This window comes from Cottoperca gobio, chromosome 1, assembly GCF_900634415.1.
Source record: "Cottoperca gobio chromosome 1, fCotGob3.1, whole genome shotgun sequence".
Classification (NCBI taxonomy): Eukaryota; Metazoa; Chordata; class Actinopteri; order Perciformes; family Bovichtidae; genus Cottoperca; species Cottoperca gobio.
Genome location: NC_041355.1, coordinates 26,404,321 through 26,431,205, shown reverse-complemented (window position 1 = coordinate 26,431,205; position 26,885 = coordinate 26,404,321). Strand labels below are relative to the sequence as shown.

General features: G+C 39.8%; 1 protein-coding gene across 3 annotated transcripts in view; it reads left to right on the top strand.

Annotated features, from left to right (window-relative positions):
* glra3 (glycine receptor, alpha 3) overlaps nt 1-16,784 on the top strand; it is a 52,921-nt gene extending 36,137 nt beyond the window's left edge. Inside the window, exons 4-11 of one of the 3 annotated variants that reach the window (XR_003832893.1) lie at nt 1,297-1,520; nt 1,945-2,027; nt 5,380-5,517; nt 6,194-6,408; nt 8,538-8,690; nt 10,010-10,138; nt 10,873-15,998; nt 16,094-16,784. Coding sequence is in view for 2 of the 3 variants with exons in the window: in XM_029441151.1 (XP_029297011.1) it covers nt 1,297-1,520; nt 1,945-2,027; nt 5,380-5,517; nt 6,194-6,408; nt 8,538-8,690; nt 10,010-10,138; nt 10,873-11,202 (1,272 nt within the window). In the remaining variant the exon portion in view is untranslated. Of the gene's footprint in view, nt 1-1,296; nt 1,521-1,944; nt 2,028-5,379; nt 5,518-6,193; nt 6,409-8,537; nt 8,691-10,009; nt 10,139-10,872 lie in introns of all 3 variants that reach the window. The other 2 variants (XM_029441151.1, XM_029441154.1) reach the window with 2 other exon arrangements.
* The last annotated feature ends 10,101 nt before the right edge of the window (nt 16,785-26,885 follow it).

Here is a 26,885-nt window from a genome sequence, read left to right as displayed (position 1 = left end):
GTTGTTGCATTAGAGGTGCAGAGAAAACACAGCTCATGAAATACAAATTGCATGTTTGACATGTAGGCCAAAAGCATTGGTGAAAGTTAGTGTTAATGTTGCACCTAAATCAAACTTACCCTTTTTTAATTTCATTAGCCACATCTGTGTTCACTGTGGGAGGACTCTGTTGGGAGTGCAGTGAAGTGAAACAGTAGTGATGTCACTTCCAGTCAGTGAGCATAGTGAGCAGATATGCTCACTGCCTTTTACAGTGCATTCTGGGAATTTTCTAGGGAGATGAACATGAAACAATACGGGTATCAGTACAATCTGTTCACTATTGAGGTACCAGTTTGAGATATGAGGGGCCCTGTGTTGTCCCCAGATGCATATTCTTCTTTTATGCTCACAGACCATTTAAATAACTCAAAGAAAATAAGCAAATTGTCTTTCCTTCTGCACAAAAAAGAACCTTGACCATAAAAGATAACATTTCTGAGTTATGCATAACCATCCCCTTCCCCCACCTAAACCAGGCTTATCCCCTCTTATTGTTTTTAATTTCCACATAGATACCCTCATGTAACAAATTAAAGCAGCTGGACAGTTAGATTGCCAGTATACTCCTGTTGATTGAACTGCTGTTAAATGTGGTGCTGTGATCAACTATGACTCCAGGTGGTTTATTTATAGCATTGAAGTCAGATAGAAGAGTGACTCACTGTGGTGAAATTATGTAATGTTTTAATAGGTTTGAACAAGAGATCAGGTTGTTTTATATTTTATTTCAGAAGTGGTCAAGGAAATTGGTGCCAAAAGAGGACATTTCTGGTACCTTTCCTGTAAATACCAGTAATAACTTTAGTAATGGCTTCACCTATGGCTTAGAAAGCATCAGTGTAAACCTCAGGGACTAGACTATGATATGTCTACCAGAGGCAAATAAGCATGACCCTGTGACAGGTCATGACTGCTGCAACACTACTGCCACGTGCTAGTGTAAAAACACAGTGAGTAGCTTTATAATTATTCACCTGTGGTTGCATGCTCCTGAAAATTGTTTGTCCTGTTGGGCGCAGAGACAACATGAGCATACATTTATGCTCCTCGGTGGAAAAATGCTTAGCTAAATTTCTCACTTCGTAGTTTTTGACAGTTGTTATCCACATGTAGAAAATCTTCTAAGATGCTTGGAGTGAAACTTTGCTCATCATGCAACTTTGTTTGGGGAAATTAACCAGTTACCTCTGGTTCCATAAAAGTGTTGCTTTAAATGTCTCTGTGAGTGATTCATGTTATTCTCTGCATCTGTAGGACTACCGTGTAAATATCTTCCTCCGTCAGAAGTGGAATGACCCCAGGCTTGCCTATGCTGAATACCCAGATGACTCTCTGGACTTGGACCCCTCTATGTTAGACTCCATATGGAAACCAGATCTGTTCTTTGCCAATGAGAAGGGCGCCCACTTTCACGAAGTCACTACCGATAACAAACTGCTCAGGATATTTAAGAATGGGAATGTGTTGTACTCTATAAGGTAAGTGTGAGGCAGGCCTGGTTAACTGATGGGGGGAAGGGGCATCATTTTATTCTCTTGAATGTTTTTATTTAAATCAACTGAGAAGCTATAGGGCCCTGTATTCATGACTCAAGGAGCAGTGAGTAATGTGAACACATGGTGATGCACCTTTCGCATTTCCATGGCTAGAGGCACACACAGTACAGTTGTAAACAAGATGGGATGTGAAGGAATATATTATCTGAACCCTAGTTATGTATGAGGAGGCATTAGAATTTGTCTTTTTATTAGGAACCTCACTGAAGAATGTTTTGTAAAATTACAATATCTACAATATAATAGCGTTTTGATACTTTACATGTGTACGACATTTAATGACTTCAGACCTGTCACTGTCTTTGACTCATTTTTCACTGGTTCTCCCCTCTCTCTTTGCTTTCAGACTAACATTAACTCTGTCATGCCCCATGGATCTAAAAAACTTCCCTATGGATGTTCAGACCTGTATCATGCAGCTGGAGAGCTGTAAGTGCAGTACAAACACACACCTTTTGTAGTTCTATACTTGTGAGGACCCTTGTCGACATGACCAGTTCCTTACTCCAACTTTAACCATCACAACTAAATGCCCAACCCCAACACTTTGCCCAAATGGAACCTAACCCTACTTCTAATCATAAGCTTTAAACCAACTATCTGCTGTAATTTGAAATCAAGGAAATCTTTTCCTTATTTTTATCCTTTCAATTACATAAGATCGCTCTTAAAAAAAACATCTTCTTTTTTTTGTAATTTGCACACAGAGGTGTAGTGGTACAGACATGCAGGTGTATGGCATATACTCGTCTCCTAGTTGAGGGATTCATTGTATACTTAACTTAAAAATATCAACAGCAGAGTACTATCTATGTTGCTATGTTTCGTAATCTGTGGTGTTTACTACACACTAGAGACTTTTGTTCCACCCAGTACCACGGCACCAAGCTGAGGAGGGGTGTTTGAAGGACAAACTCTTCCCTTGCTGTCATTCTGTAAGTTGGGAGCTTCAAGAAATGGATGAGCTAGTTAAAATTCTAGTAGTTAGCTAACATGGCACACACAACTACAAATATGAAGCGAACACCCCAACTCAATATACCCATCTTCAACCTTTGACACCCGATCAAGGCTGTCTGTTTCACAGGTTCTGTGCATTTCTTTCTTCACCACGATTGCCTCCTTCTCCTCTGGTTTGTTATTCATCATGTTATTCATCAAATCATAGTGGAGCTTTTACTGCTCGATGACGCATTGGCAGTCTAAAAGGGTTTCATGACAGTAGGCTTCTGTCTGTGAGCAGCAGTCATGATTAAATTGGTTAAAAAAATAAAGCTTCTCACATCAATGTCCTACAAATCAACAATATCAGTCACACATTGTTGATTAATCACTTAGCATCACTCAGCCCATGCTCCATTCTGTTATTATTATTATAATTCATCATAGTTGCGATGGCTTCGTCTGTTCATGCTGTAACTATATCCTGTACCTCACTGATGTGTCTGCACAGATCTATCTCGAGACCCACAAAGTCCCTGTGGGTCTAGAGCAGCATGCTGAAGCCACAGGGACTTTGTGGGTCTAGAGATAGATCTGTGCATGCCACTGAATGTTTAGCATGCTGCTTGGTTTCATACAGGGAGGACAACTTGTACCACCACAGACAGGATACTGCAAAGAATAAATTAATTGGAACAAGTGGGCGTTTTATAAAATGGTATTAATTTCCAGTGAAATACAAATGTGTGGATACAGATGTGCTTACAACTACACACATCATATTACATATATATTTCCTTTGTTATTCATCCATACATTTTACTAGCTTAGTATCATCCCCTCATGATACAGTAATAAAACATACAGATTGCCGTATCTTTTTAGGGAAACACAAAGTTGTGTTTAACAATGTTGATAGGGTTATGATGACTAATTCATCCTTTGTCCAATCAGGAGCGTAGCCTGGCCCCAGGGGACAGATTATTTGTCTTCATTGGTGGTTTTATTCTGCTCCAGCCCACTGGCCAGAGGCATTACCGTGCAGAGATTCATTTTTATTATTATTATTATTTTTTTATTTTTTTATTGCTGTGTTGCTGCTGTCTCTGAGGAAAATTAAGACACACATACAGGCAGAGAGAGAGAGAGACACAGAGGATGAGAGGAAATGATTCCAGTCATGACATGATGCTTGTTTCAATTTAATATTACACATAACATATACTGTAGTTATAGTGTAGTATTAAATTAACGTGATTTGCAGATTGTCGCTGCTCAGGTAATCTCATTTGTGTAAGTGATATAAAAAAATGTTTATTAGACTGGACTAGAAGTAGTTGGAAAAACAAGTTTGAGTTGATGCAGCTGGGGTGACCAGCACAACTTGCTCTGAGTTGACATTCGGAGACACTATTACCACCATGGGCAATTGTAAGACTTAAAAAACATCCAGAGCCAAACACAGAAGCTGGGACGCTAGTGTGGAATGCTGGGGGCATGGTCTCCTCTGTTTTATTAATTTTTGTTGAACATGGTATGCATGTTCAAAAAGAAGAAATTACTTTTCACACTCTTTTAGCTGAACCTTAAGAGGCAAAATTAACTAAACGTTTTGTGTATGGCTGTTGGCTTGTACCAGCTGCTTTCTGCTTTTGCCAAAAAGCCCTTCAGTGCACTGATTGCATGCATTTTAATGTAGCTTCCACTCTCTGTCTTCATACATTTATCTTCATTATCTTCATACATTTGTTTGTGTAGTTTGTTTCTCTTCCTTCTCTTACAAATGTACTTAAGTGCTCTTCTTAAATACATTTGTGTTGTACTTGTACTTATCTTGAGATGTTCTATTTAATGCTACTTTATTTACTAGTGAAATTACAGATTAAATGTAAAACACGTGATGCTGCTTACAAAATGGATGATGGATTACTGCACTTTATGGTATAAAGTAATTAATCTTCTCCTCCACCGCTGCTTACACGTTAAAGCATCAGTAAAGTAGTAAACAATATAATATTAATAATATGATATTAATAATTGTATGTATTGTGCTACAAAATGTGTACTTTTATTTTCGATACTTTGAATACATTTTGCTGATACCTATTATGTACTTTTACCATAGACTGTATATAGGAAGTGGACATAGTCACTGTGATGTCACTCATTGATTTATGGACTATCGTTTTAAAGCCTCGAGTTTTGCATTCTGGCCGTCGCCATCTTGTTTTTTTGGAACTAGAAGTGACACGAGAGGGTGGCGCAAAGTACAACCAAACTCTAAACAAGACACTTTCAGGCAACACAAATGTTACAATTAACTTTCATAAGGTGAAACATACTGTGAAAGAGTTAAAGTTCGAAGATGAAAACACGGACAACACCCAAACTGGACAAAGCCGTGGTAGCAACCTGTCAATCTCCATGTAGCCCCGCCCTAAAGCATATGCTGCTTTAGCCTCTATTTTACTCTAAATGGGACCATAGTCACTATATGAACATCATGCTGTATGAAGAAGACGTGAAACTAGAGATTTAGAACATACACTCATTAGGAAAATGTTTAATAAATCAAATGATTCTTCTCATAGACTTCTATACAATAAGACTTCTTTTTGCACCCAGTGGAGTCGCCCCCTACTGGCCATTAGAACTAATGCAGGTTTTTCCTGAAAAAACTCAGAAAACAGCACTAAGGCCCCACAGAGACTACGTGCTGCAAACTAAACTAAAATAATTGACAACAATTCAAAGCGTCAGATAATCATGTATCCTATTCCATGACCTTTATGTTGAATAATGTTTTATTGATTATTGATAATTACATTGCTTTTTTCAGTTGGTTACACCATGAACGACCTGATCTTTGAGTGGCAGGAGAATGGACCAGTCCAAGTGGCTGAAGGCCTTACGCTCCCACAGTTCCTCCTCAAAGATGAATCAGACCTCAGATACTGCACCAAGCACTACAACACAGGTAACACACACACACCCACGCACACACACACACACACACACACACACTTCCGTTAGGCACAGGTACTGTAACAAGCACACAGGGTGAGACAGTTGCCACATTTCATCAATCTTGTTTGTGCTGCTGGGATCAAGCCAAGAAAAAAATCAACTGCAAGCAGACAAACAAACAGACTGACATACAAAATCAAATTTATTTGTATAGCCCAATATCACAAATTATACATTCGGCTCAGTGTGCTTTACAGACTGTACAGCTTACTGATATTGTCTTTCCATTAAGTAGACAGTAGACGAACAGTGATGTGGTGTTTTTGACCTTTGAATGATTCAAGGCTCAGAGGCTCAGAGAGAGATTATTGATATGTATAGATGTTGAGCCACATAATGAGCAAACCCCAAGTCAAGACCTATTTTTGTAGCAACACTTTTGTCTCAATGTTTTTTTAAGACTTACATAAAGTGAATGCCTGCTGCCATCTTGTTAGTTAGTAGATCCAGAAAATCCAAATTCAAGAGATGGGATGAAGCCTGGGCTGAAACACAGGTCAATACAGCCAGCAATGTTTGTAAGATCAGTGCCCCATTTCTGTTGCTGTTTATCGAGAAATGTATCGTGTCATTAGATAATTATAAATAGGCCAGAATTATTTCAGCATGTCTCTGCTTTGTTGCAGGTAAATTTACTTGTATTGAAGTGAGGTTCCACCTGGAGCGTCAGATGGGCTACTACCTGATCCAGATGTACATCCCCTCTCTGCTCATTGTCATTCTATCCTGGGTCTCCTTCTGGATCAACATGGATGCTGCTCCAGCCAGAGTGGCACTGGGCATCACCACTGTCCTCACAATGACAACACAGAGTTCAGGCTCCAGGACTTCACTGCCTAAGGTCTGTGACTGTGTACTTTATTATACATCTGTATCTTGTGCGTGGCGCAGATTTTTTAAGTTCTCTCCTTTCCTTACCTCCGCTCTGTCTCTGACTGTAGGTATGTGTGTGTGTGTGAAACAATAGGTCTTATATGCTTTGGCCTAAATATAAATAAAACAATCATGAAAATCATAAAAATCTGTCAAAGCAAACCCGTTTTAGCCATTTGCGCATGGTGGGAAATATTAGAGTGTGACACATCAAAGACTCTCTGCTAGTGTGAAGGAGAATAGCTTCTTACAAGGATTATATAAATAAATGTTCACAGAGTGATAACAGTGATACGATGTGTTATAGAGGGGATTTTGATATGAGATTGAGATTTTGGCTTGGTCTTTGGTGTGCCTTGGTCACAGAAAGTTTGAAAACCACTGGGCTAGCATATACAGCAGGGGTGGGGAACCTCCAGCTTCCGGGCCGTACACAGGTTATTTTGCTGTGACAAGATACATGTCCCCGTTGTGGGACTAATAAGGGATTTCTGATTTCTGATAAAACAGAAAGATACATGGATAAAAAAGTTGCTTTTTTGCACGGCATAAAAGAAAAGTGAAATGAATGGGCTGTGTCTTAAAAAAATTGCAGAGGTTAATTTGTATGGCCCTCGAAGGATGTTGTAAAAAATAAAATGGCCCTTGATAGGAAAAAGCTTCCCCACCTCTGATATATAAAGTTACAGTATAAGTACTCACATTTCTTTATACTCAATCAATCAATCAATCAATCAAATGTTATTTATATAGCCCCCATATCACAAATTTGCAAATTACCTGAGTTAGTAACATGCATTTAAGGGACATCAATACATACATATACAGAGTTCACTTTCTCAAAATGGTTCAGAGAGATGCCAGTGTGCAGCTCAACGCTATAGTTAATCTTAGGATCAACTCTTCTAAAGTTCACATACTGACAACATTTGTCTGCCTACAGTAACACTTTGTTACTTATTGTGTAATGACCATGAAAATCACTAACAGGTAGTATTACACTATGTATCACTATTGTCTTTGTAAATGTATATACATTTATTTAGCATAAAACAAGATTCCATTAAAATCAAAAGAAAAGAAAATAGGTCAAAGAAAAAGTGAAACCATCCTGGGACTGTGAACCAGCCTGTGACTGGAGGAGAACGCTGAAATGCCACATTATCCCAATTGCAAAACCTTCTGGATTCTGCCTCACTTGCCCTCTTTAAACACCTGGCACAAGTCTTTCATTCAGGTGATCAAGGAATGAAATTTACCGTAAAAGTTTTGACAATAGTGATTAGTGATTAAGATAGTAATAGAGTTTAAAGATACACAGTTCATGAATTTTAAAATATGTGGTTAATGAATGCATTTTATGTCTTTTTGATTTATTCATACCCTCTCCTGAGAACTGACATTTTTCTAAATTTGTATCGGTGGATGTTTCTGTACAGCCAAGCAATGTATCTGCTAGTGTGAGCGTGAGAAAGAGTGTTCTGGTATCTTGTACTGTATTCATGAGAATTTTTTTATAAATGGAGCACTTTGTTACATAACCCTTATTAGCAGACCCATTGCTCTCACACATACTGTACACATACACATCACAACATGACTGAGGGGGTGTGTGTGTGGGGGGGGTATATGTTAGGAGGTTTCTCATGTTACCAGTGCACAACAGAACTTTGCACTCCAGTATCTAAATAAGTAATTATTTCATAAAGAGATGAAGCTGCATCATTTTGATCAGTGACACAGCTGTGTGTGTGTGTGTGTGTGTGTGTGTGTGTGCGCCCTAACATTCTCTGTAATGATTATGGGAAAATATAATTAGACATAAATTTGAGGACGTACTTTTTTGTGTAAAACTATTTTTGACTTACTATTGTGAGAGACAAAGTCACCCATCTAAGACCTAAACAGTTTTCAGTACATTTATAAAATTGTGTGGTTGTTACAGGGTTTGAGATGAAAGCCAATTAACAAGCAAAAGATGTAGAGTAAGTTAACCTTGAAACAAAATCTAATTTCCATTACAGGATCATCGACAGCAGGTTTACAAGAGGCTGAATGGATGAAAGTCCGCAGATTGACACTTTTGTGTGTTTGCAGGTCTCTTATGTCAAGGCCATCGACATCTGGATGGCAGTGTGTCTTCTCTTTGTCTTCTCTGCACTGTTGGAATACGCTGCTGTCAACTTTGTGTCGAGGCAACATAAAGAGCTGCTGCGATTCAGACGGCATCCCAAGACAAACAAGAGCAAGGTAGGGAAAAATGTTACAACATACAACTCTACCTGCACACAGGTGTGCACATGATCACAAATGGATTTATGTTGTTGTCCTCACAACTCTGGTTTGATGCTGCCACCTTGTGGTGGATTTGATTCCAGCGTTCTACTTGGAGGAATAGCATTAGATTAGTCAGAGAGATATTAGAGAGCTGTAGTCCTCAGTCATTCCTGATGTGCAACAGTAGATATTAAGTGTCAGACTTTGCATGTTTGAGTTTCACTTTCTGTATTAGTGCATGATACAGCATGCTACTTGATCTATGTGGTTTCATAGTTCTTTGGTTCACAGTTGTGTTATTTCTCTGACAGAAGGCCATCCAATCAGAGGATGAGTCTGTCAATGCATGATTAGAATCTGTGTGTTTTGGGAAAGGATCAACTCTACATTCAGTCAACCCGCATACACAACAACATACACAAACAGCATTTACTTGAAAGGAAGCCGCAAATCAAAATGTTAATATGCCTCAGTCTGACTCAGAGTGGCAAGTCAATAAAAATAAGTTTTAGAATTGGAATTGAAACATAAAATATATAATTTCTGGCCAAAGCTATGTATCTCCTCAGTTTAAATTGACCTGTAATAATAATAATAATAATAATAATAATACATTGTATTTATAAAGCGCCTTTCAAAGCTAAAAGCAATCTCAAGGCGCTATACTAGTCTGACTAAAATGTATAAAAACAGTTGAGGAAATAATGATACAAGGTGTTGAAACAACTTGAGTATATGTCATGTCCAGATCCCAAAGACTGCATGTGATAGTCCTTCAATCAGAAGCTGTGGGACCTGTTAGACTTACCATCAGTGGTAAACACAATTTATATGTATTGTTTGTATATTTTTGTCAGCAAAGAGAACTGCTGATGCAGTAGGAAGAGCTGCTGCTTTAAATTATTAGAGGAGCTAGATTGTTAGTAGATGAGTGGAGAATGAGATATTTACAAAAAAGTAACCTTTTTGAATAAACAGTCAAATGGAACACCTGGGGATACAATATAGCAAAAAAAATGCCAATTTTATTTAATAGTATCTTAAATCAAGTTGTGGTTTCAACGTGCATTGTTTCATATTCTCTGACAGTTGTTCTAAAAAGGTGACTGTTCAGGGAATTGTTCAGAATTTAGACAATACCACTCAAGCAAAATGTATTCGGCAGCATTTAAACATTTAACACACAAATTGGCTGAATGAATAAGTGTCCTAACCCTGTTTTTGGATGCCAGTTGTTTTTTCCTTTTGGTTTCTGTCTGTTGATTACGGGTGTGCATGCTGTCCACTGGTAGAACAGTGGGGGTGCAGTTGATCCAGAGGAGCTAGCTGATTCCCTTCGTCGTGTTAATGTTGACAACGGCCTCAAACCACCAGACCCTCCTTATGGATCTATGAGCAACATCTACACCAGCAACCACAGGGTAATGTGTGTGTGTGTGTGTGTGTGTGTGTGTGTGTGTGTGTGTGTGTGTGTGTGTGTGTGTGTGTGTGTGTGTGTGTGTGTGTGTGTGTGTGTGTGTGTGTGTGTGTGTGTGTGTGTGTGTGTTTGCATGTATTTGTGCATGTTTCACTTGCATGTTCGAACCAGTGTGTTGATGACACCCCCATCAGTTTGCTGATGTAGGGAGGACGTGGACAGGAACGTTGGCTGATGGTAGTTATAACCTGTGTTCACAGGTCATATTGATGCCAAACAAGTGTAAACATGTGGTTGATTTTATATTAGAAAAAGTTGTATACAGTAAAGTGTCTCTAGGAAACATTTACATTTTTAAGCAACATTAGGAAATGTTCCATAATGACCAGTTATCAACCTGATAAACTATTTTAATTTGCACAAGATGCATAGTTATTATTCAATTATGACATTGAACTTAAAATACTAGTTTAAACTCAAAACTTGGAAAGGTCAGGAAAAAAAGCAGGCAAGCAAACAAAATAAAGCGCATCAATCACCAATCTGTGGCCAAATATATATATATAAATATATATATTAAAGCAGTATATCAATTTAACCCTTGCTCAGTGCCTTGCTCAAGGGCCCATCAGTGGCAGTCAGTGAAGACAATTATAAGTGAGCACTATAATCTGATCTGGAACCCCTTCCTCCTCCTCCTCCTCCTCCTCCTCCTCCTCTTCCCCGTCTCTCGAACAGGAAGGGGAAGTACATGAGAACAGACTGACCTCCACAGCTGCAGTGACCTCCACTCTAAGCAACAGCAAGAGCTTGAAGGCCAGCACCAACAATACTGTGACTGTACAAAACACCCCAGGAGCCACAGCAAACACTACCCAGAATCCACCTGGAGCAGCAGCATGTGGAGGCGGTAGAAGCACTGAAGAAATGAGGAAGTTATTTATTGACAGAGCCAAAAAGATTGACACTGTATCGAGGGCCGGCTTCCCTCTGGCCTTTCTCTTCTTCAATATATTCTACTGGGTTCTTTATAAGATTCTTCGACATGAAGATGTACATAAGCGATAGGGAAAGAAAGAGCATAGATTATTCATTTACAGTATTTACACGCACACACACACATCCTTGTACCGCTATTCACATGAGGACACTTCGTTAACTACCTTTTTTTCCCTGTTCCTCAAACCTGACCTTGACAACCATTCAGGATGATCTCACAAATAATCAAACACAAACGGATCAATAATTAGTATATCAAAAGTATAAACTCTGCACTGGCAGAATGATTGGATTAGTTTTTACTTTTGAAGTATTTTTCAGTTTTTACTATGTATATTTACAGAAATCGTAACAGCATATCAGTCAGTTTGTGTGACAGACAGGCCAGAATAAACCAGTACACCAAGGTGTGTACATGTCTGGTGCCCTGTGGCAGCCTCTCATAAGCACACTAATGTACAACTCTGAACAAACTACTGCGGATTCCCAAATTAAAATGCAGCTAAGCTTTGGCTCCAGGTGGTAAAGTGGAGCTGAGATCTGACTGCCTCTGGTCTAAGTAAAACCTTGGTCTTGGTGTAACACAGCAAAAGTCTGAGAATAAATCAACACTATGTTTTCTCTTGAGTTTAGTGAGCTCATATACACTCTCCAAGTGTATGAAAGCATGGCACACAATGTAACTTTAAATTGGACAGTTAAGTTGACAGTTACTGACATTCTCATTTAAGGGCAGTTTTCACAAGAATTGTCATTTCTTTTCTTGTCTGTTCTGTGTGTTGGATATCATGTGTTTGTTGGTTGACACACTTGCAGCTACTCACACAGTGGTGTGTAATTACAGAGGTGGGAAGTGTAATCAAACCAGAACTGTGCACTAAGGCTTACACAACCCACATATTCAAACAGGTTACCACTAGAATCATGAGCCTATGATCAAAAACACTTGCAAACTGTTTTTTTCAACTCATGGTTAGTCAGCTGGAACTGTTCCACAAATAAACATGGTGTTGGTAGTAGATAAAAGGTCATGAGGTCATTGAAATGAAAATGGTTTATCATTTCATATCAGCTCAGAGTATAAATGTGATCAGCATATTACATGGAATTTAGGGTATTTTAAGTTACGAAAGTTACACTTGTCCAAAATGGAAAGGGTCCAAACTCCGGAGAGCATGAATGTTAATATTTAGGTAATATATTGTCAGGAGCTAAGATACATTGCTCTGACCAAAGTGATGAACAGTGAACAAATCACAAGAAAGTCAGTGTTTTTATTCAAAACTCACAGTATCCCTTTGAGCGCACCAGAAAGTGGTTGTACTGAAAACTCCTCCTAAATCCATATTAGTTTGTGTAAAGACATTCACCCTAACCTGGGACACTGTGACAGACCAGAAAAAGGACTTTATTAACACTGTGATCCATTAACAGACAGTGAACAAAAGCTCCAGATATGGGAAGACAAAAATCAACAATGATAAAAGACTGCTCAAGAGCATGGGGGACTGCTTAGCGTTATCAATACTGTTGTCAGAGACTATGTACTGTAACAGATTGGATATTGGAAATGTCTCCTCGAAGAAATGTGGAACCACAAGAGCATACACACATGAACTACACACTGTTGTGCCCACTTGTGTCCTACAGCTCAGCTGCCAGTGTTGTGTGTTTGTCCTCTACGCTTTCAGCTCCACCTCAAACTTTTCATCACATCCACACACACAGCTGTTGGCACCAAACCACACACTAGACATGACTGTTTTCATTTGGCTATCAAACAGTAAAAGTATCACTTACTCCCTGTTTTCACTATGACTAATGCTACAACTTCCCCCTGTACAGTATCCAGTCACATGGGTTTCTTCTGACTCAAGCATTTAGGCAACTCGGAACCATAGGCAGAAAACTTCTGTTGTTTGTGTGGACAGTTATTCTACCCCATGAAAGATAAATGGAGAAGTAAAGATAATTGTTTTTGTGTGTCTGAGCAGCACAATCTCAGTTACTCGGTTACTATTTTGCATTAAATACGTAAATTTCCCCGTTGTGGGACTAATAAAGGATTTCAATTTACCCAATGCAGGATAGAACATTTGAAGGGGAATGAAAAAGCTCTATGTCAGTGCTTGTGCACATACATTTAGTTATCTGGAGTGCCTACCAACCAACACACTGTGAAATAAGACAACCCAGTCAGTTTTTTGTATAACATGGAATTCAACAAGCCACTCAGATTTGGCAGAATATACCACTCAGGTGGGGGCGGCATCCGAGTATCGCCACCCACAGCTTGATAACTACCGTTGCAATTTTTTCACGCAAGCGAATCAAAGCCACTGGGCTTTTTTGGAGGGGGGCTTAAAATGACAGGCGACAAAGGGTGGATAAAGGTATATTCAGGCAGACAGTATCAGAATTTTTTTTAATTACATCAAAGTATGTAAACATGTTGTAGTTGAAACCAACAATACAAGTATGAACCTGAAAATATGCTTATCTGCGTAGAAAGTAGTGGAATGGGGAGTGCTGTGAAATATGAGGACATGTGGTGTGTGATGGATGTAAAGTGTCTTGTGTCCTATAAAAGCCAATATTAGTCTGCAATTGGTGGGTTTGAAAATAACTTGGTATACTGTATTTTGCAGTTGTACAATCAGATCATTCTGTTGCCAAACTATTGTTGGTTTATGAAATGTTGACCCCAGAGTATACACAATTTCATTGGAATTTCATTGTGTTTTCTAGGAAACAGCTTGGCTCTAACTTTAATTCCTGTTAACTGTTAACCTCAGCCGATCCCGCAACATGCAACTGTTTGTGTTTGAAATGGTGGAGGGGTGTGCAAAGGTCTCTGTGCTGTAGTGTCTTTCTACTGGGAAAGCCATGTGTGCTTTACATCTATGCCACACAAAGGGAGTGCTACAGTGAGTTTGCAGGTTTAGCCCTACAAATTACATTTACTTTAGTGCCAAAGTTACTCAAAGCATACTGTAGTATTTCAGTTTTTCAGTTCAAAATGTTCTTCAGTGTGACATGCAGAGTTGTGAAACTTGAGATATGCCATATGTCATAGTGATCATAGTGATATGATGGCAACGTTCAGGCATCTACAAGTACATCTACATACCTTAGGGAAATCAATGGATCATTGTTACTGCCTACAGAAATGAAAATCACATTCAAAAGTCTAAAATACTACGGTAAAGTATACAAATCGGGTGGGCTAAAATATGCAACATAGTCTTGTATGAACATTTTAAATTCCTGCTGTGTGAGCTACTCATAAATAGTGAGTGGCTCTGAACCAGGATCTGCATGACATACTGAACATGACATCATGGCTGCTCAGGAGCCTCACAGAACTTACCTCATGTGGAACAGGGGCTTATAAACCAGGATCTCCAGTGTTGCTTCAGTGTTTCCATTCAGTTCTCATGGAGCCAGAACTCAACCGTTGGTGCATGACCTCACACAAACACATGTTTGGCAAGAACTAGACTTTAAAGGACCATTCTAGTGTTTTTGTTATCATTTTTCTGTCATGATGCTATATTAACATTACAACAATAAAAGCAGACAATGCTCACAGTTTACAGAGAGTACAGTAAACACAATTTAAAAAACAATGCAACAGAATATTTGCTACAGCATGCTTTCAGAAATGGAAATGTACATTTCTCCTGAAAAACATGCAACGTGTGTGGTCCTGTAAGAGTTAAATGATTGACGGGTTTGCTTTTTCATTCCAAGACTGCTGTTCTGCAGACTTTGTTTCCTGGAAGGATGTTCAGTTGGCGTGTTAACATGAAGCCTTCCCATGCAGTCGCTGTGCAATATTTACACCAGTGTTTCCCCTAGAAATATTTCATGGCCTAATGAAAACAACTTCTTGCTGTTTCCCTTTGTCAATACATTTCTGTTGTCAAGTTCCTACCAAGGACTTAAGTTTGTTGAAAATATAAAATAATTTGCATCTATGTTTCAAATGTAATACTCACTGATTTTGCCAGACAGTAATTAGTAACAGCCATTCATTTAGTTTGAACTACTAGCAGTCAAACTTCCGATCTGCCTGGAGCTTTCTTTTCATTATCCTTTAATATTTTGTAGCTATGTGTGCATACTTAATCACGCAGATTGTGTATGTAGGCTACTGTTCTTCATATTCAGAACCAACCTAAAATTAGTATGTAATATGGAATTAAGACACAGCTTGTGCAAAAGCAGCAGTGACCATCATTGCTTAAAGCCATGCTCCTTTTGTGATTTGAAGTGTGGAATTCATTACCATACAACAGTAATGTAAGCATCGCAAACAGATTTCAAGCTGATTCTCATTGTGTCAAATGAATGCAAATCAGCTGCTGCCTGGAAGGAGAACATATTCAAAATATATGTGGAAAATGGTTGACAGTTATTTAAGGTCTGTAATAATAATGAAAAAAAGTGTGGTCCTTAATATTGCTCAAGTGAAGAAATAGTTTTGTATTATAGTCTGTAACCCTGTAACTCTGACACACCTGTGTTTACTCACAGGTGTTTTCACTCTCCTCAGGACTGTGTCACGCTCTCTTGTTGCACCAGAGTAGTAGTTTTTACCTCATGTAATTCCCAGCACAACGCCTCATGAACCTGTAAAGAGGTCTAATCAACCAGAAGAATTGAAAACACCTGTGCAGCTGTGTTTTGCTTTTCTACTCGGGTCTCTGTAATGCTGCGGGGAGTCTGCTCACATTTCTGTAGGACATAACTATATGTACATTTATACTGGAGGGCAAAAACTAAAAGAGAGGTTTTAAAATATTTCAAGATTTTAATTAATATTGGTATGCATCAGTCATGGAACTGTGTGGACTGACATTGTGAGTTTGATGTATTGTTTTTGCTGCTGTTGGGAAGAGGGTGATTTTTAAACACTTTTATATGTAATATGCTTTCCTTTTCTGTTTTCACAAAGGAAGTGAATTCTCGTGATTATGTGCTGATTGGCTCATAACCCAGTGCTACAGCATGTCTGGAGCCATGGGTTCCCTCACCAGATGTCCATTGCAGTTTTCCCAACAGGGTTTACTGTATGAAGAAAATGTATATAAAAACCCAAAAACATTTCACAATCTGAGCAATGAATTTGAAACTGTTATGTTTGAGTTGTGTTTGTACTTGTATTGTGGTAAAAGTGTGGATTTGTGGAGAATATTTAGTTTAAGTGTGTGCTCAGCAAAGGTCTTAGTTCCCTACAGTGTAAAAACTCAATGGAAAATCTGCCATGGGAACCCTGGACAAGCTGACTGCAGTCACGTCAAAGCTGGACTGTATTCTGTACTTGGAGCAATTTCTTATCTCAGAGGTTGTATTTCATCAAACCGATTTATTTTTAACAAAATATCACATTACTCACACCCTTGTTGTTGTAAGTTCTCTGTCGGAATTAAACGTCACATATCTTTCAAAACACAACACAACAAATAAGTAATTATATACTGTATGCAAACAACATATTCTGCGATGACCCTGTTAGGTTTAAGGGTGGAAACACAGGCTAACCAAAAGTACAGAGTTGAGAGCACACACTATTTTTTGTAAAATAAGATGTGCATATTTTACATAGTTCTAATTAAATTCTATTGTATTGGATTAAAATAAACGTGGTAGCCACTTTTTAAAGTTGACTATCTGTCTTGCCCTTTCCTGTCTGTATACACCACTATTCATACTTTTCCATGTATAAGTTATATAACGTTGCCTTGCTTAATGGCACTGTTGAGCGGTACACTGAGTCCAGCAGGACATTGCTGAATCTATATTTTATTCTTTTTCCTTTGAATGATCAAGGATAATGGAATATTAGTACCTGTACTGCACACAGCTTCACACAATGGGCCTAATTCTTGAAACTGGTATATGAAAATTAGCTAAAAATTTGTCAGAGTCTAAATATGTCCAACTTTTCATCGGATCGGAAAAGTGAACGTATACAGATACGCATTTCTAACCTATTGATAGCGTATCACTTACTTATACAAAACGTATCAGACGAATACCCAACGTATACAAAAATATGGCGTATACAAAATGTCGGCAATACGCTGGTGTACGTTGATATAAGGTAAGGCATAAGTAGTATTCGTTAAGAGCACGCTGTGTTACGCTGGGGTACGTTGTTGAACGCTGAGGCCGTGAAAATATTTTGAGCGTGTTCAAAATTTTCGGACATACCCAACGTGTGCTTCATAAGTTATGCAGACGTTACACATAAGTTCAGGTACGTTAGACATACGTGAATACTGAATACGTACGTAAATACTGAATACGTACGTGAATACATGCGTGAATACATGCGTGAATACATGCGTGAATACATGCATGAATACGTACGTGAATACGTTAGAGGTACGTTAGATATACGTCAGCTGACGGTGAACCCTACAGCCAATTTATTGATAATGAGAGGATAATCTATTCGTAACCTATGTTAAACTTATGCCTGACGACAGAGTAACTTATTAAACATGTTTCTACAGTACAGCTAGTGTTCAGCTAGCGTTTTGGGAGCTTATTGGGGTTTGAATATAGTATATAGGGTCCCTGTGAGGAGCTCATCCTCACTTTTTCACAGCACGTCTTGATGAATACATCAACCCAGCATCAGAGATCATGGAGGATGGTGAGAGGCTGCGACAAGAGTACATTCTAGCCGTTCTCCAGCATCAGTATGACGTGAACCAAATGGCACTTTTCCAGCTCCGTTGGCCAGACTCTCTGATACGTTAAGTAAGTGATACGCTAGGTTTGACGTACGTATAATAATTAGTTATGTATACGTCAGCTACAACACCGCTGTGGAAAAGTTGGACATATTTGGACTCTGACAAATTTTGAGCTAATTTCCATATACGCTGGCATACGTTTCTGCCGTACGGAACTGTGTGACAGGGCCGTATGTCTGGCGTGTTCGGCATATCATCTGCGTCCTTCAAACCATCATAACTTCCAACTAATTTATATCAAGTGTCAAGTGTAAGTGTGATTAGCCAATTGAGACATGATGGAGTTAGTGTTGCGAGATGAAGTCTACAACGGCATTGTTTCACAAGCAGCCAGTTTACAAGCTAATTGTAAGCTAAATCATCGTTGCCCATCGCCAATGGGTGACGAGATTGCATCTGTGTTGCTCTCTACACTGTTCACCTGCATTCAACCAACCAAAGCATGCTCAATACTACACAGACTGCAACGGAAACCAGAATGTTTTTTATATCAAAATCTGTCCCGTTGCCTGTTTATAGAGATCATTTAAGTTGCACTCAAATCAAATCAAATCAAATGTATTTGTATAGCCCAATATCACAAATTATACATTATATATATATTCTCAGTGTGCTTTACAGACTGTACAGGTTTACGACACCCTCTGTCCTTAGACCCTCGCATCGCACAAGGAAAAACTTCCTAAAAGAAACCCCATAATTAAATGGGGAAAAATGGAAGAAACCTCAGGGAGAGCAACTGAGGAGGGATCCCTCTCCCAGGACGGACAGACGTGCAATAGATGTCGTATGTACAGGATAAACAACATAGTAACCTGCCACATGAGAGACAGACACTCCGGGGATGATGCCCCGGATGATGAATTAGTAACACACATTTACATAAATGCATACAGATAAAGAGGGAGAAGAAGAGAGGGAGGGGAGGAGAGAGGAAGAGAAGGAAGAGAGCCGGGAGGTGTCCCCCGGCAGTCTAAGCCTATAGCAGCATAACTAGGGGTTGATCCAGGGCAAACCTGAGCCAGCCCCAACTATAAGCTTTATCAAAAAGGAAAGTCTTTAGCCTACTCTTAAATGTGGAGAGTGTGTCTGCCTCCCGAACACAAACTGGAAGCTGGTTCCACTGGAGAGGAGCTTGATAGCTGAAGGCTCTGGCTCCCATTGTACTCTTAGAGACTCTAGGAACCACAAGTAACCCTGCAGTCTTGGAGCGTAATGCTCTAGATGGTTTATAGGTACTATGAGATCTTTAAGATATGCTGGAGCCTGACCATTAATTGTTTTGTAAGTCAGGAGAAGGATTTTGAATTCTATTCTGTATTTTACCGGGAGCCAGTGCAGAGCAGCTAATACAGGAGTAATATGATCCCGTTTCCTTGTTCTTGTCAATACACGTGCCGCTGCATTTTGGATCAACTGAAGAGTCTTAAGCGACTTTTTGGGACAACCTGATAACAATGAGTTGCAGTAATGCAGCCTTGAAGTAACAAATGCATGGATTTTCTGCATCATTTTGAGACAGGATGTGTCTTATTTTTGCAATGTTACGTAGATGAAAGAAGGCAGTCCTTGAGATTTGTTTTATGTGGGAGTTAAACGACAGATCTTGATCAAAGATGACGCCAAGATTCCTTACAGTGGTGCTGGAGGTGACATGCTAGTCATGTCAAGCTAACTAGCTTTGTACCTATAGTAACTTCCAAGGCCAAGAAGTATATCATTAGCATTGACTCTCTCAATTGACTCTTTTCATACGCTCTGGCCACACATCCAGTGAAAAGGATAATTTAGTATTAATATAATAATAATAATAATAATAATAATAATAATAATAATAATAATAATAATAATAATAATAATAATAATAATAATAATAATAATAATAAATTGTATTTGTAAAGCGCCTTTCCAAGCTAAAAGCAATCTGAAGGCGCTACAATGCAGGACAACAACAACAACAACAACAACAACAACAACAACAACAGACATAAAAGTCGATGGCCTGTGGAGCCCTCAGGTGTTCTGGGAGGGAATTCCATAGGTGGGGAGCAGCTGAGCAGAATTCCCGATTGCCAAGTATGTGATTGGCACGAGTTAACAGCCAAAAGTACTGCAAGAAAAGCACCAAAAACAAATGAGAAAACCGGCAAACATTCAGAACCGTACATTTTATTGGAAGAATTGAATAGCCTTATGGTAAGACGTAAAAAATTATTGATCATTGTATTAAGTTTCTGAAAGTTACCATAAATGTTAACTCTAATGTGTTACATTCATTTTAGAAATACATTTAATTTTTGTCGAGTGTTGGTTTGTGATTTCAAAGCCAGTCCTGTTTTAGGAAAGAAATGTTATATTTGTTGAAATTCTTTTCATATCCTGAAACCAATCAGTGAATCAAATGCTCTTGCACAAAAAATAAAAAATACGATATCTGTGGCTGTCTCAGGACTGTAATAAAGCTGTCCCCTCTATCCCCTCTCCACATTTAAGAGTAGGCTAAAGACTTTCCTTTTTGATAAAGCTTATAGTTAGGGCTGGCTCAGGTTTGCCCTGGATCAGCCCCTAGTTATGCTGCTATAGGCTTAGACTGCCGGGGGACACCTCCCTGCTCTCTTCCTTCTCTCCCTCTCTCTTCTTCTCCCTCTCTTCTTCTCCCTCTCTATCTGTATGCATTTATGTAAATGTATGTTACTAACTCACCATCCGGGGTATCATCCCCGGAGTGTCTGTCTCTCATGTGGCAGGTTGCCACTGATAAAGTTTACGTCAGGATCATGAATCGTGACAGCGCCTGCTGACCTGGTCCTGCTGGACACCGGGAAGCCTTATTGACATTTTCCTGGATTCATCCAAACTTTCTATTTCTTTTTTTTTTTCCAACACAACATAATTTCTGTCAAATGTTGTATTTGTACTATGTTGTTTATCCTGTACACACGACATCTATTGCACGTCTGTCCGTCCTGGGAGAGGGATCCCTCCTCAGTTGCTCTCCCTGAGGTTTCTTCCATTTTTTCCCCTTTAATTTTGGGGTTTCTTTTAGGAAGTTTTTCCTTGTGCGATGCGAGGGTCTAAGGACAGAGGATGTTGTAACCTGTACAGTCTGTAAAGCACACTGAGACAAATGTATAATTTGTGATATTGGGCTATACAAATACATTTGATTTGATTTGATTTTCCTGAAATGATTGAACTGACTTATTACAGCAGGTGTCATCCTTCCCTGCTTGTGAACTCGGAACATAAAATAAAATTGAAAAGGCAGCAAACTGACAATATTTTACTAAAGTTTGCTTACATTAGCACACATTTGCAACCATAAACTAAAGGTCATAAGACCAAGTGAGGGTTTGGGTTTGCTTTATGCAACAAGTATAAATCCACTTCCGGCGGGCCGTCCACCATTTTCAGAATTTTCAGAGAAGTTGTATCTTGCCCTGTGTTCCCTACAGTCCACCATGGTGGAGTTGTTACGCAACGCCACATGTCGTTAGAAAGCTTAGAGTCTCGTCCATTTAGTGAGCAAAACTGTTTTGAGATCAAAATAACAAAAGCAAGTACAGTAGGCATCTCACACAAGCAAGCAAACTCACAATCAAACCCATAACTTTGAGCCAACTCACCTATGAAGTCTCATCATAATCCTGTAATCAGTAATAATCAAAAAAACATTCCTGTCATTGCTAAAGGTCCAATAGATCGTTTCCAGTAAAAAAATATATCCATCTTGAACATCGTCACATTGATAAAAGCCAATGAACATCAGCTGATCGATGTGTTTATTTTCGCGATGATAATTGATAAAAATGGCATCCATCCATCCATCGTCTACCGCTTATCCGGGGTCGGGTCGCGGGGGCAGCAGCTCCAGTAAGGAACCCCAAACTTCCCTTCACCGGGCCACATCCGCCAGCTCCGACTGGAGAATTATGGAGGTGTTCCCAGGCCAGTGAGGATATATAATCTCTCCACTGAGTCCTGGGTCTTACCCGGGGTCTCTTCCCAGCTGGATGTGCCTGAAAGACCTCCCTAGGGAGGCGTCCAGGTGGCATCCTTACTAGATACCTGAACCACCTCAACTGGCTCCTTTCAACGCAAAGGAACAGCAGCTCTACTCTGAGTCTCTCACGAATGACTGAGCTTCTCACCCTATCTCTAAGGGAGAAGCCAGCCACCAGTCTGAGAAAACCCATTTCGGTCGCTTGTATCCGTGATCTCGTTCTTTCGGTCATGACCCCAGCCTTCATGACCTCATGGCCTCAACACCCAAAGCCTTCAACATTTCTGGACTGATCTCATCAACCCCTGCGGCTTTGCCACTGTGGAGTTGTTTGACTACCTCAGTGACTTCCAACAGAGAAATTGACGATGGTCCCCCATCAGCTTCCAGCTCTCCCTCTACCATTAATCGGATTCAGGAGTTCCTCAAAGTGCTCCTTCCACACCGCCCGATAACCTTCTCAGTTGAAGTCAGCAGGGTCCCACCCTTTGCTGTACACAGCTTGGATGGTTCCCCACTTCCCCCTCCTGAGGTTCCGGACGGTTTTCCAGAAGCACCTTGGTGACGACCGAAAGTCTTCCTCCATAGCTTCTCCGAACTTCTCCCACACCCGCTGTTTTGCCTATGCCATGGCATGGCATAGTCCTCCTGGATAACATAACCCGGAGGGACTCCTTCTTTAGTCGAACGGCTTCCCTGACCACTGGGGTCCACCACGGTGTTCGAGGGTTACCGCCCCTTGAGGTACCTAAGACCTTGAGACCACAGCTCCTCACTGCAGCTTCAGCAATAGAGGTTTTGAACATCGGCCACTCAAGTTCAATGCCCCCAACCTCAACAGGGATGTCTGAAAAGCTCCGCCGGAGGTGTGAGTTGAAGATCTCCCGGACAGGGTCTTCCTCCAGAAGTTCCCAGTTCACCCGCACTACCCGTTTGGGCTTACCAGGTCTGTCCAGAGTCTTCCCCAACCCCTTGATCCAACTCACCACCAGATGGTGATCAGTTGACAGCTCCGCCCCTCTCTTCACCCGAATGTCCAAAACATGTGGCCTCAGATCAGATGATACGATCACAAAATTGAAAATCGATTGGCCTAGGGTGCTCTGGTACCACGTATACTTATGAGCATCCTTCTGTTCGAACGTGGTGTTTGTTATGGCCATTCCATGACTAGCACAGAAGTCCAACAACACACGACCGTTTGGCTTTCGATCAAGGCTTTCGATTAGTTTTGATTAGTGTCTTCATCGTTTCCCACGTGCGCGTTAAAGTCTCCCAGCAAGACTACGGAGACAGTCAGAGTTTTCCCCCCCATAACCCGATGGCGTAGGGAGGCCCTCTCGTCCACCGGGGTGAACTCTAAGCACTTGGGGTGATTTTTCACTATTTTGCAAGAACAATAAGAGAGTTATCTTTAGAACGAGACCAAAATCATGCAGCTGGTGCAAATAGTTGAAGAGAAGTTTTCAATTTACTTTGGGTATGTTGTTTGTAGGTATTTTCGGGTAAATACTCCCACCTCTTAAGAAGATACAACTACTGCTAGACAAACAGGGTGAATACAGGTAAAGTGGGACAATGGGTAATGTGGGGCAGTAAAGCTTCATAGTTTTTATCTTTGTATTTATATACTTCCATTACTGATACTGAGCTCATCCTAAGCGATTATGAGAAGAAACAATGTAGGTTCTGTGGCTATGACATCACTTCCGACATAGCGTTCTGAAGGCCCTGTCACACATATCCGTATGACAGAAATGTATGCCGGCGCATACGAAATATCGGCAATAGGTTGATATAAATTAAGGGTAAGTTGTGATCGTTTGAAGGACGCAGACAAACATTCAAACAAAAGACAACGCCAAATACCCGTGGTTTCCTGGCTCAGGCAGGGAGAGAGAAAGCAACATCGCGGATGCTGGCCTTTTATGGTCCTGAGGTGCGCTGCGCCCAGGTGCTCCAGATCAGACGGACACTGTCATCAGCTCCACTGACACCTTAAAGATATACAACACAGGTTAAGCAGGGGCCGTCACAGAGTCGAAATACGTTCAACTTTTCCACAGCGGTGTTGTAGTTGACGCATACATAACGAATACATAACAAATTATTATACGTATGTCAAATATTGATAGCTTATCACTTACTTATTTAAAACGTATCAGAGCGTCTGGCCAACGGAGCTGGAAAAGTGCCATTTGGTTCACGTCATGCTGATCCTGGAGAACGACTAAAATGCTGAACGCTAGCTGTACTGTAGAAACACGTTTAATAAATTACTCCGTCGTCAGGTATAATCTTAACATAGGGTAGGAATAGGTTATCCACTCGTTATCAATAAATTGGCTGTAGGATTCACAGTCAGCCGACGTAGCCTATATCTAACGTTCCTCTAACGTAGTCACGTAGGTATTCACATACTGTATTTACATAGGTAAATATTCACGTACTGTATTTACGTAGGTAAATATTCAACTACGTATTCCGTATTCACGTATGTCTAACGTCACGTAACGTCTGCATATCTTATGAAGCACACGTCGGGTACGTCCGGTAATTTTGAACATGCTCAAAACATCAGCGTTCAACAACGCACCCCAGCGTAACACAGTGAGCTCTTAACGAATACTACTTATACCTTACCTTATATCAACGTAAACCAGCGTGTTGCCGATATTTTGTATACGCCATATTTTTGTATATCTTATGCATTCGTTGGGCATTCGTCTGATACATTTTGTATTAGGAAGTGATGCGCTATCAATAGGTTAGACATGCGTAACTGTATATGTTCACTTTTCCGATCCGATATGATGAAAAGTTGGACGTATTTGGACTCTGATCAATTTTCGTATGTGCCGGCATACGTTTCTGTCATACGGATATGTGTGACAGGGCCTTGAGGTTAGTAATGTTAAGATTAAAAGAATAAAACAACTGATATATGTATTTGATCATTTTTGTATTGTTATATATTTTGTTAGGCGATGGTGAATCAGTGAATTAAAAAGTGAATCAGACAAATTTATGTTAATCTTTTTGTTTTTATTCATGCGATTTTGACACTGTCCCAGTTTGGCACTAGCGTATTGTTACTCATTCTAATGGGGAGCTGAGTTCTCTTTCTATGTGTCCCTCAACAATAACATACTTAAACCGCTTATATTAAACTAGTATGCAATGCTAATCGCTAGCTAGCTAGTTAGTTAGCATAAAACAAATACAATAACAATATTAAAGATATTATAATTCATTTGCCAACTTCAGATTGACTCACTAATATTAATGATGAGAGTAAATAATGTTTAAAGAGAGTAATCATGTATTTCATGAGTCCAATTTTTTTCATTTAAATGTATATGAATTAAATTAAACGCAATACAAATATTGTGTATTGTGTGCGAACAAGGGAGGGAGGTGGTTAAATCTGCTGTTTACCCGCACCCCTCCTTAAAATAAAAGTGATGTTTATTATCATTATGACCGTTGTTTATATTATAATTGTGCATTTAATTCAGGCCTACGCTTGAACAGCAATGTTTTAAGTGTCCAAGTTTGACAGTAGTGCCTGGATAAATGTGGTTTTGGGTCATGTGTGTTTGAAGAAGAGTCATCCATTCTGTGTTTAATGTTTCTTTTATTTCTTCTATACAGTATAGAACACTCTTAAATCATTTGGAATAGAATATGAAGGGCTAAGACATTTGGATCATAATTAAAATGACACAGAAAGTTATCAGAAAGTGCCCCATTTTACTACTATTCACCCTGTACTGGATTGTGTACAGTAAAAGGACAGTAGACTGTACATGGTCACTGACTGCAGGGTTATTGGAGATAAACTGGACAGCAGCCTCACATGGCGGGTTTGACTGTTCATGTGATGGTGTACCTGTATTATACCTACTAATAGGCTCTACAACAAGGTCGAGTCTGAAACTGTTTATGTCCAGTATGTGAGGGGTCTACAATGATTTTAAGTTGGATCTAATACTCTCTTCTGCATTTCTTACTGTCTGTTGGTGGCCTGTCCAACCCAGAATGTGATACAGTACATGAAGGATGGACAGGTTGAACTTCCCCACCTGCTGCAGGATGTTTTTATCAAATGAGCCTGTGTTGGTCTGCCACTTCAGGTCCTGGGATATACCAGAAACCTGACACCTCCAGATTCCTGTTGAAGAGAGGAGGAAGGATAAGGAGGACGAGGGAAGGAAGGGTGTAAAGGAAGGAGGAGAAGGGAAGTGTAGGGATGTTCCTGAATCTGAATCTGATGCAAACAGTGGTGTTTATTTGTATACAAAAACAATTTGATCTGTACATCACTGTACAGAAGTTCAGTGGAAGTCATCAGGCTTTAATTAAAGGATCAAACTGCTATTATTGAATATTTGGTTTGGACCACCTATTGGTTTCCATTAATTCAGCACAGTGTGAAAGTCAACATGCAGAGACCTGAACCTATGTGTAATTTGTCACTGAACAGTGTTGCATGTTGTGTAACAGCAATTATGCAGAAAACACACATTAAGCAGACATGGACGTGGTTAAGAGGAGAATGTGAGATTTACAGCTTCAGTTGTTTTCTTTTTCATGTCAAGAAACATCATGTCAAGATTATTATACAAACAGTGACGTGTGAGGAGATCAGGTGTATGGATGAAACAGGAGTAAGAGAGGAGCAAAAGAGTTTAGAAAAAGCAAGCGGAGGTGTAAAGGAAGTGGGAGGAGGCAGGAGGACAGGTACAACAAGCTGCATGAAACCTGTAATTATTATCCTACGGAGTTTACTTAGCTCTCTCACGCTCCTTCTTACACACAGTGCAGTGTTTGTATAGACTGACAAGCTGAGAGAGAGAGAGAGAGAGAGAGAGAGAGAGAGAGAGAGAGAGAGAGAGAGAGAGAAAGCGCAAAAGAGATAGAGGGAGGGAGAGAAAAAGAGGGAGGGAAAACAGCCCAGCTAAAAGAGAGAAAACACA